Source organism: Protopterus annectens, chromosome 11.part0 (genome assembly GCF_019279795.1).
Source record: "Protopterus annectens isolate FY-2018-M chromosome 11.part0, PAN1.0, whole genome shotgun sequence".
NCBI classification, from domain to species: Eukaryota; Metazoa; Chordata; order Ceratodontiformes; family Protopteridae; genus Protopterus; species Protopterus annectens.
This window is the reverse complement of record NC_056745.1, coordinates 1,558,977,037-1,558,989,182: the sequence shown is the minus strand read 5'-3', so window position 1 is coordinate 1,558,989,182 and position 12,146 is coordinate 1,558,977,037. Positions and strand designations below refer to the sequence as shown.

The 12,146-nt window shown below is 40.3% G+C and overlaps 1 protein-coding gene across 7 annotated transcripts in view; it reads right to left on the bottom strand.

Moving 5' to 3' along the window:
* The window catches only part of AHCYL2 (adenosylhomocysteinase like 2), a 1,498,752-nt gene that overhangs the window by 669,803 nt on the left and 816,803 nt on the right, over nucleotides 1–12,146 (bottom strand). For all 7 annotated transcript variants that reach the window (XM_044088837.1, XM_044088831.1, XM_044088833.1 and 4 more), the window contains exon 9: nucleotides 9,951–10,014. In XM_044088837.1, the coding sequence (XP_043944772.1) occupies nucleotides 9,951–10,014 (64 nt within the window). The remainder of the gene's footprint in view (nucleotides 1–9,950; nucleotides 10,015–12,146) is intronic.

Sequence of the window (12,146 nt, the reverse complement as noted above, 5' to 3'; positions counted from 1 at the left end):
GAAGAGCTAAACCCAAACATAAAACTACTGTTCAATCTCAGCCTTACTACAGGATATGTGCCCAAAGAGTGGCGTACAGCAACAGTGGTCCCTCTCCATAAAGGTGGTGCCTCAACGGATCCTGGAAACTATCGCCCCATAAGCCTGACTAGCTTGGTCTGCAAAGCTATGGAAAGGATCATCATGGACCTCATAAATAAAGATACTGGGGACCTACAAACACTGGATCCTACCCAGTTTGGCTTTGTTAAGGGCAGATCCTGCCTCTTAAACCTGGTTGATTTCTTTGAAACAGTCAGCAAGGCCATTGGAGAGGCGAAGGTGGTCCACACAGCCTACCTGGACCTCGCAAAATCCTTCGATACAATACCCCACTCGGGCATTATAGATAAGCTCACCAGCTTAAATATAAACCCCTATGTCACTACATGGGTTGCAAACTGGCTCAAGGACAGAACCCACATGGTTAGAATTGCTGGAGCCATGTCAGACTCCAAACCAGTTACAAGTGGCATCCCACAAGGCTCAGTCCTGGGACCTCTCCTGTTCAGTATATATTTCTCGGAGGTACAGGCCAACACGGAAGGACTGTGGCTGACCAAGTTCGCAGATGACTGCAAACTGGGCGCTATAATCGACTCTCCAGCCGACACAAGCATCCTCCAAAAGGGCCTCATAGAAACAGACAACTGGTGCCAGAGCTATGGCCTCAAGCTAAACGCCAAGAAGTGTATAGTCATCCCCTTTGGCAAAAACAAAGTGCCCACAAATTACCACATAGGTGGTAATCCATTAAGTACGGAAGAAGTAATTAGGGACCTGGGGACCCAAGTTGATAGCAATCTCTCATTTGACAACCACGTGGCCAAAGTGGTTAGAAAAACATTTTGTATAGCCCACCTAATCATGAAGGGATTCACATCTAGATCAGGGGAGGTCATCGTGCCTCTTTACTCATCCCTCATCAGGCCCATAATTGAGTACAATGCCCCTTTTGGGATGTACCTTACCAGACACCTGCAGCAACTGGAAAGACCCCAAAAGTACCTCACCAAGAAGATCAAAGGGCTCAAACAGATGCCATATGCTGCCCGGTTAAAGAAACTCCAGCTCTACTCAGTGGCATACCGCTTGCTCAGAGGCGATCTGTGCCTGACGTATAAAGCCATGTCCAACCCGGAATTAATGGACATGCTGCACCTCAGAAAATCCAAATCCCATCGAGCTACGCTCGAGACTTGAACCTCAGCACTGAAATAAATAGGACATGCTGGAGGGACAGATTCATAACCCAGAGGCTCCCTTCACTCTGGAATAAAATCCCAGTCCAGGTTAGGCAGAGTCCCTCATTGACTCTCTTCAAGAGGAATCTTGAGTGGATGGGAGATAGTAGGTTTACCCCGGGTATCACTTCTGTGTCACTGTTAGACAGAGGCACAGTATACTAACCTCGAAAAAGGGCATAGCAAAATTAATTTAAAATGGGTGGCGAAAGCCAAACACACTCTGGCTAGGCTTATAAATGCCCTAGGGCAGATAGCCTAGTATGAACCTATGAACCAAGCAAACCTCCTCCTATCAGATCAAGCAGCAGCAGCCCTGTAAGTGGCATCAGCAAAACCATAAACACTTTTCAAACAGTGGGTAGCCATTTGAAACACCAAAAGCAACCAAATTACACGAAGCAGATTTCTCCTCAGAAAAGGAAACAGAGACCAAAACAATCCTCATTTTCTCAAAACAGGCAAGCATAAACTAACACGAGCTTGACAACTGGGAATCCTAAAACCAAAAGATGTAGAATACACTTTTCCCCAAATGTATTAAAGGGCTCCCCATCCTTGTCAGGAGCGGGATTAGTATTAACCAAATGTTTAGTAGCAGCTGGGTTTACTAAAGCAAAAGCTGCTGGGTCTGATCTGTGAAGTGTGTATATAAAAAAATAAGACTGACAAACTTTATACAATATATCTACTTTCTTGAGGGAAGAAGACTGGCTTGTCAGACAAGTTACAGGCTGTGAAAAAATACATCTTCCAAAGCTAAAAGAACAGGAGAAATTGGGAAAGATGCTTAAGTTCTAGCTTTAATAAATCATAATATTTTCTTAGGACAGAGAAACATCATTATTTCCCACTAAACATTTGATTTATTCTGGAAACAGTTTCAGAGAGAGCGAGAATACTTCAAATGGAATGGCCAATACACACTATATGAATCTGATACCTGTGAATAAATAACACTACCTGGCCCTTCACATTCATTTTGACGTTCCCAATCTTGAATCTCTTCAGAAAATGAAGAATCTCTTACCAGAAACAGCTGTACTGGAAGGGTCAAGAGTCTGAGCTAAACCCTGAGCTAGGCCCGACAAAATCATTCTCGTCCAGAGTAATTGAGAAAGGAGAAAATGCAAGTCTTAAGGTTTGGTTTCTTTTTAACAGTAAATAATGATAAAAGAAGACAGACTTTTGTCAGGAAAAACCTCCATAGGGATAGGCACAGCTTTCTGGCAAAGCAGAGTGACATTCTCTGGACCTTCTCTCTGGACTGACAACAGTGGCTCTCCCTTGCCTGCCATAGACATTCTAACAACTGTAGAGGACACGTCTCATCCGTGGTCCATGGTGGCTGTAAAGACTAAACCAGTGGGACACAGGCAAAAAGATGAATTATCAGAGGAACTAATTTTGCTCACACCAGAAACCCATCTGCTACTGAGGCACTTTAGCAGCCTGCTGTGGACGCAAAGGCTGTTTAGTAATTTTCTTCTACTCGTAGCTGGAAGAAGGAAGAACCAAGAAACCAGCAAGTTGTTCCATGGTTAAGCTGAAAAAAGATGCCCGATTCCCAGGGCAGCTTAGTTGCAGTAATTGCTGAAACAAGCAAGTCGCAAAGTAGTTACTTTCCCCATATAAAACAAAGTAAAAAGCATTCTTCCTAGCCCTCAAAGGTAAAATTAGATAACTTTTATTTCACAAAAAGTGTTTAAAATTAGTTTTACCAACTTTTTATTACAAAAATTAGTTTTACCAACTTTTTATTACAAAAGTAGAAAAGTGTCCCTCCTGTTTAAAAGTCGAGACAGCAATTTAAAATACTTTCCCTAACTTTACAATTAATTTTTCACAGAAAAAATATAATTTGTCTAAGAATACTAAAGCGGAATGCCCCTCCCCTTCAAATGGAACTTGTCTGCTGCCCAGCATTAGAACAAGGATAGCTGACTCTCGATCCTTGAAAGTCCAGAAAATGAGCGGTCTTTAGTGGCAGGAAACCTCTGAAGGGCTTGGTACCAAACCTGACTTTTTATTCAGTTCAGTTTCAGCTCACTGTTTGGGTGCATGGAAGGTGTCCTGAAGCCTTGGAAGCTGGCTAGCTGTTATATCCTTAGCATGATATAACCAATACAGCTAAGGATACTGCAGTAGTGATCACTGATTTACATCAAATTGATTTCTATGAAAGAAATTCATGAAAATAAAAGAAAACATCAAAGATTCACACCCTGTGCCATCATACTGACAAGTGCTAATTCTAACCCTGCTGCTGCCCCCACCCCAGCCCTACCCATTAACCTTACTAAACACACTTTCCTTAACATTACCACTATACAAGACACTCGAATGCACACACACTATCACACTCGCAACATACTGAAACTATCCCCTTACCCAATCCTAAACCAGAAACACTCACAGCACAACACACTAAAGGTATGCAATTCCCTAGCCCTAAAAGCAACTCTAACCCACAAACACATACACTCCTATAGCCAATTGAAAAGCTGACCACTTGACTTCCTGAAGTCGACAAATGTGACTTTTGATTTAAAGAGACAGCAATATACTTGGTCAATATGACATGCATTCAACAAAGTATATTGCAACCGTGTGTGTGTGTGTGTGTGTGTGTGTGTGTGTTTTATACATCACATGCATGTATGTATATACATATATACACAGACACAGGTATATCCAGGTGTATGCACCATACATTATTTAAGTTGCAATGAACATTAACCTAAGCACTACAGTAAGCAAAACACTTGCACATTATGTCCTTAGAATCGTGTTTAACTCTGAAACAGTCCACAAATACACATCTGGTTTGTTCAATGGTCTATCATATTTGGGTATTTAACAGGACTATTTACAATGAGAATCCTGTCTTGCTTTGTGGACAGTTCTTGCTGAATTACTGCTTCAGAGTGATAAACTTGGGAACTGCTGCCCTCAGCTCTTTACTATCACAATTTTCACAGTATGTTCTTGCAAAAGGACTGACTGTAATACTTCTGAGTTGTTTTGCTTCTCGAACTTCAACAGATGTATCCGTCTTGTAAATAGTTCTGCAGTTTCTTCTACAAGGCTTCCTAATGTTCCAATTAATAACATAAGATCTTGATTCATCTACTTTAAGAGATGCTTTAGCTTCAGGATGTGGACTTTCCCACAGATTTATATGTCTACAAAATGTAGATCTGGTAGTCTTCTACAGTTATTATCATGGTCGCTGTTCCATCTTTGATGATTTCTTTTCATCACTTTTAATTTCTGTTGGATTTTAGATATCCATATGTATTGGGTGGTGCTGGGGTGCAGCAGTTAACGTCGTCTCCTCACAGCAAGAGGTTCCCTGGGGTGCCTTCTGTGCAGAGTTTGTACATCCTCCCTGCATTTGTGTGGGTTTCCTCTGGGTGCTCCTGTTTCCTCCCACATTCCAAAGACATGCATTTGGAGAATATCTCCCCGGGCCTCTGCTGAAAATAGGCTCTATACGAATCGAACTTTCCCAGTCAGCAAATGTTACATAAATAAATAAATAAATATCATGTAAATGAAGTTAAGTAATCCACGTTTTAGCCTTCTGCCCATAAACTCTTGAGATGGTAGAAGACCAGTTACAGTCTACAAGTAGGAAACAAACATCCTCAAAGTCTACGCTACAGCTCTTTTTTTCGGTTACTGTTTAGTCTTCTCTACTTTTCTCCTCAACTGTCAAATAGTATGGACTGCACATTACTCGCCTGATTTCACATTCATGCACAAATCATCTGACTTTCCAACTTGGGTATTGCAGACCACAGTCAGACATGAGAATCTTAGGTGGCCTCTGTCTTGAGAATATGGACTTCAGGAAACTAATCACAACTACAACTTGTGTTTGTCATTGTGACTTATTCTGAAACTTGGAATAATAACCCATACATATAGCATACATGGCTTCTCTGAAATGGAACAGATAACTGCTTACTCAACTTCATGGAGGATTTGCACTGGATATTGTGCCAACATTTCAACTGACTGTTGCAGAGTGCACTGCAAATGGCACAACTGTGTATTACACTGTACTTTACCACTTCCAAAAATGATTCATGCATTCTCTCACATACCATCTCCCAAAACAGTTGAGAACATAGTTATTTTATCAGCTTTGAAAACCAACCCTTGGGCTCAACTCACTTCTTCAGTGAAAGAAGAAAAAAGATTTTCTCTCAGGCCAAGCTACCACTGCAACTTCTTACATTAGAGCTGGAATTCTTTGTATCAACAATCTTTTCTTCAAATAATAGCATTTTAATGCTGCCGTGTATGTAACTAGTGTGTTAAGCATTTAAGAACCCTTCTTTGTTCAAAGAAGTATTTAAAATTTAATATGCCATTAGACAGATGCAGATTCCTTAGACTTCACTACAGTATTTTGTCAACACCAATGTTGTTCCAAAGAGTGGCTGCATAAATAACTCGAAGCCTGGATGGTGGTGTAACCATAACTGATGCCAAATTACTATATGGTCAAAAATGGGAGCATGACAAAAAAATGATACAGTTGCTGAATAAATTAAGACGGTCAAGAAAGAACAAATACAAAAGCAACAAGTCTGAAATACATGGGTCACATTCTGATGTTAAAGGGTCTGAGACCATAAAAATAGAAAAAAGAAAAAATCTGAGCAATTATGCAAATGCAAAAGCCAGAATATAAATATTTGATGTCTTCAGCAATGATGCGACATCTTGTCAAGTTTGTAACCTAATATGTCTGAGACTGCTATTCCTCTAAGAAACACAGCTACAGCAAGACACACCCCCATGACTGGCGATATGTTTTTTTTAAGCATTTCGAAGCTCTCTTCTGTTACCAAAGGTGGATTACTTAAGTAACCTTAGAATTTATTCTCAGTGAGATACTATTCCTTTAAAAACGTAAGAGTCTTCCCAGTGAAGCTGATTTCTTCTGAAAAATGAGGTAAAAGGTTTTTACAGAAGTTCAGATTTGGTACGTGGGGAACCCTTCACCAGGACATAGTCTACAGGATAATTGGGAGCTGGCGTAATGGTTAAGGTGTTTATCTCTCAGGCAAACAGCTTTTGAATGTCAGTATACATATATGGGCGGCTGAAGGGAGTGGGAGGAAGAGCACCTGGTGTTAATAAAATGTGCCATCCCTTACTCTGGCTACAGAAATAACTTACTGAAGCAGACTGTAAGCTTCTTGTTCTAGCCCTTAAAGCTATGACACAAGAGATTTTGGATATTAGCACATGTGGTCGCAGAGTATGCCTGATGTCACTTTTACATTGCTACCGCTGGGTGGCTGAATGTCCTGTGCCACACAAGATCAATGACAGAGTTACTTTTTGACATAGGTGTTTACTAGGCTAATGGCCCTGGCGCCTTTACAAGCCTAGCCCACAGAAGTGCCCTGGCATCATGCTGCCTGACGTTAGTTCCCAGGGCCTCTATAAAGTACAGCCACTTGAGTGATCCCTGGGGTGAACATTCTATTACCCATCCACTCATCAAGATTACTCTTGAAGAGGTACAGTGAGGTGTTCTGCTTGACATGTATGGGAAGTCTATTCCAGGGCATGGGCAGTCTCTGGGAGAGGAACCTGTCCCTCCAGCACGTTCTGTTGATTGTGGTAATGAGGTTGAGGTCTCTGGAGCATGTGGTGCGGAGGGATTGGGGTTTCTTTAGATGTAGCATTTCTAACAGAGCTGGGTCAGACATGGCTTTGTAAGTCAAGCAGAGATCGCCTCTAAGTAGGCGATATGAGACAGAGAAATAGTTGCAGCCTTTTGAGTCTATCCCTTTAGGACATGTGTTTAATGCCTAGGATCCTGTTCGTGAGGTACTTCTGTGGTCTCTCCAGCTGTTGCAGGTGTCTAGTGAGGTACATGCCAAATGGGGCATGGTGTGTCTGGTCCAACTACTAACTGAAGAAAAAGTGATCTCTTCTGATAATTGTCAAGTACCCATAGATCAGTCTTCCTGGGAAGAGCATTTGTCTAGATCTTACTGTAAAGCACACATGGAGGAATACTTAGCTGATGTCCCCCTCATTCACTTTAGCAAAGGCCAACAGAAGCCATCACAAATGGCCATTTACTAAATCTGAACTACACACCTGTATCAGCACCCTGAGGCTAGGAAAGGCAGTACAAACGGATGGCCTGCAAGGAGAAGTGTATAAGCATCTATTAAACTGGCCTTAGATAAATTGCTTAATATCCATAACAAGAATGTTTCCTCTTTCACCTTGTAAGGTAAGTAATACTTCTATGGGGTTGAAGCCCAACAAAGATCCCCTTTGACCTCAATATTACAGTTCTCATTGCATGTAAAAGCCCTGATAGTGGAAGTCATGCAACTCTTGAGGAATTAACTGCAGTAATGGAGACTACATATACTAAGGCAGTAACTGCTGCATCTCCAGCAGTTCACCCTCCTTCCACGTACAGCTAACTCTGAATTAGTATACATAAATAATAGGGATGTGGGAGAGCAGTGGGATTTGCCTCCATGCAAAAAAACTGCTTTTAATGAGTAACTGCAAGATCTGGTCTTTACTGCTACATATGTAAAACTGCCCTTATATTTTTTTCAGAGTTTCAGGATTCTAACTGCAGAATTTCAAACTTTCAAAGGAACAAATATTTTCATCCTGCCTCAGTACTGACAGATTACAAGCTCTATGTTCCTGTGGGCTTGCCACATAAAAAAGGCTACTTGAAATATAATACATCCCAATCAGATCAGTTCTGTGCCAGAGAGGCAGAAAAGGGAAATATATGCAGGCTGCTTGGATTACTGACCAACAATCAGAAATATCTGTAGATGAGCTTAGCATTGATACTGTGAAACCATCTAAAAAGGTCTCATATGGAATTACTTTTAAAGCCCTGGATAAATTTGTATTCCCTCAACAGTACAGTTTATGGATATCTTCAAACTAGTTTATGCCATAGCATTTTTAGTTTGTAATGTTGGGTCTTTAGGATTATCCTCAGCTACCCTTCTCAATGCAACACTAAAAAGTATGATCCTTTTGACAATGTTGTCTGATTTGGTATCAAAACCTTCTGCACATAAGGTTAGGATGGTTTTAAATACCATGAGATGGAGGGAACCTCATTACCTTATATTAACCTTTATGCTGCTGATACTCCTAAACCACATGGCACATTCCCTAAGCTAAGTAAATTGTTTGGTGCCTAATGTAAAGGTCTACAGTTTCAAGAAGGATGCCTTAAAATTCCAGGCACTTTGTAAGAAGCATCCTCCCTACCAAACTGTGAGCAAAACAATCTGCTTTAAATGGACAGTTACCAGTGTCAAGCACTTGGTCATGGGTCTCTCTCGAAACTGAAAATATGATTAGTAATAATAGTGACATGATTGGAAGGTGTATTGATTGCTACCTTGCATGCTAAGTCATCTACTGACTTAGTGTACCAAAGACAGGGTATTCTCAAGACTTCCCACACCCTGCAAGATGCTCTGCACCTTGACAATGGGAATGGTTGAGTTTCCATACACAATGGTAATATGAGGAGATAGAAAATGCTTAAATTGTCTGGGCCTGAAAGACCAACAATGTTGATAAATATTATGGTTAGGACTAACGTGAGAGGTGGCCTCCAGGGCTGTGATGTGTTGCTCAACCTCTTGGCTACATATTTACATAATCTTGTCAAGCAGGCATCCCCTAGCTACCACGTCATCTGAAGAAAACTGGCATAAGAACTTCAGCAAATCTCTGGACACGTTTATTTTTAATTTATTCATCCTTTGTTGACCAGGTTAGTCTCACTAGGCTAGCAGCCTCTTTTCAGGAGACCAACTAACCACAAAAAGTGCTACTACTACAGGAAATTTTGCCAGAGCATCAGGGAATTTCCCCTACATTTTTTGAGAGGTGCCATGGGATCTTTTATATCCATCTGAGCTACCACCAACTCTGGCAGATGGGGCCTCGGTTTAACACATCATCCAAAGGTCAGGACTCAGGCATGAATCACCCACCTTTATGCTGCACTGCAGAGTTACCAATCCATCTTCCTAGTGTAAGAACAGAACCCATGGCCTTCTGCACCCACAGGTGAGTCTGCCACCTGTTGCACCACTGACACTGCTTGAATCTTTAAGATTACATCAAGAAAAGATGAGGTCCTAGACAGCTATCCACGTTTATAGCACAAGGAAAATTAGATAAAAAAACATGGAGATTCACTCCAAATACTCCCTTACCAGTAAGTGGGGTTGGGTTGTTACTTAAAAATGGCTGTGGAATAAATCTAGTCAGAAGTTGAAAAATCAATCATATTGTTGGCACAGCAGCTACAAGAATCCTCAGAAATACGATTTCCTATTACATTGGTCAGGGAGAACAGGATTACATTGTAGATTCTAAACTAGATATTAGACTGCCAAAAGATTTCAGGACAAATCATAAGCAGCAGATGAAAGAAGGCTTCACTGGCTTCTGATGACTGTGCATTTCATCAGTGACAAAAAAAAGCAACTACGGAAAGTTGACAAGAAATTAATACTGTGGAAATTAATTATGCTCTGAAGTCCTCATAATACTTACAAGAATATTATTGATTTTGTCAAATGTTTTTGGCACATTACAGAATTTCAACTTAGAATCAATACTTACCTCTCCATATCCACAGACCACAACTTGTTTTCCACCAAACATCATATCTGTTGTCCTCTTCAGGCTAAAACAAAAGAACACAAATGTTTAGTCTGCAAGTGTGAATAACCTGCATTTTCTATTCTGGCACAGTCATCATTAACCATCAGTAAATAACCCAGAGTGACCACCAATACTTATTGGGAGAGTAACAAACATCCTCCCTAGCAAAAGAAAAGGTATGCGAGGTTCACCTTAATGACAGAGTCTTTAGAGAGTATTACTTGCAGTACATCCATAACCTATGAATTGGTACTGTCGCAAGCACTGGGGTGTGGCACCACCTCTTCAAGCAGTCCCAATCTGGTACCCTTCCTAATGATGTTACCAGTCACTCACACAGGTCAGTAAAAACAGACAGGTGCTTGAATGTATCCTTCACTTCTTTTCTGCTTCTCAAAACTTACAACAGCCTTATGAACAGGGATGTGACAAAACTCAGAAAATCAAACATCTTCACTTTACAAAAAAGACGGGCAATCAAAAAATCCACTAACTAGATGCTTTTGAAGACACGGTTTACAATGAAAGCCTACATAAGGCATTAAAATTCTATAAGGTAATCGGTTACAGAAAATCCATAACCTAAAACAGAGTTTCAAGCAGTTTTCAAAAGAAAATGCAAGTAGACGGTGAACAAAAAAATGGTCACGCTCAAGCAAAAATCATCTATTAAGGCATGCAAAACTGGTTGTGGCTGACAGGGGGACACTACTAAGTAAAAACAGCACTGTTAAGATCAAAGGGGACCTATGAGTTTTGTCTTCCTTTTTCAAGAGAATGGCAAACAGGAAACATTGCATACAGGAATGTGTTTCTCCACTGAAGACAGAAAACATGTGGAAGTGAGCACAATGAAGCAAGATCAGTGGAGTCGGGCATATGAAAAGCTACATCTTCTTATGTCTCACATCTGAAGAACGTTGACATGAACGGACATTCTAGCTTCCACTTGTAATAATGATAAGCTATTCTAAAAAGTGACTTGCCTGGTATTGTACATTGCAATAGCTCACTTTTCTCACACCAGTTTACAGTTTTTACAGTCTCCTGACAAAAGGAAAAGGATTTTTTTCTTCTTGCATTTTCAGCTCCAACAGTCAAAACAGTTTGCTGCAATCCCCATACTGATTTTATTTATTGGCATTTGATTACTGGGAATGTCCGACTGGGTAGAAGCGCATTTTCAGCAGAGGCCCGGGAAGAAAATCTCCAAATTATTACAAAGCATTTTAAGAACAATAATTTTACAATCTTCAAAAATAAAACAAAAACATCTGCAGTTTAAATAATTATAACAAATTAGTGATAAAATAAAAACATTGGTTAAGTATTGATACAAGTTACATAATTATTTAATATTTATAGAAATTTTAGACAGTTTGCAGAGAAATTAAAGGCAAGTTAGTCTAATTCAAACAGGAACTACAATATGAAGTGAGGGGAAAAACATGCTTGTATATTGAGAGAGAAAGTCAAGGAAGAGAATTTGATACAACTGATATACCATATACCTTGAAATTAGAGAAGTTCCAAAATGCTACAAGACTCTGCTGACACTACAAGTTCCATTAAGATTTTATGAAGATCCTTTTCACAAGACCAACTTACCTGAAAAGCTCAGTATGTGCACATCAGCTTTCCAAACAGCCACAGAGGCATTTGTTGTGTGAAGAGCTATCTCCAGGTTTAGAAGTGAGGACTTTACAAGTAAATGGTATGAGGACATTGGCTGGGTACTGTGGCACCAGCATACATGGATAATATGCATCCTTGTAAAATAAACTTTTGTTATGGCTTCAGTAACACAAACCTAATGCTGAAGAACCCTATCAGCCAATATTCCCCACAGGCAAAATGCAGTTCAAATAGAAGTGACCTGAAATAAAAAGGCCAGATGCCAACTTTGAATGCAAGGAATTTTACACTCTATTTTCCAACTATAATGTTCAGGTAGATGTCCTGCACATACTTAAAGAATACATCCAATCTCTGCTGGATTGGGGGGAGGGGAGTGACAACAATAACCGTTCAACATTTCATGCAAACAAACTGGCTCAGTCCACTAACACCCAAAACTGGCTTCATATCCCAGAACTGGGTGTAAAATCCATGCTTTTGACATTTCCTCAGAAGAGGCTAGGTAGCTAATTTTTG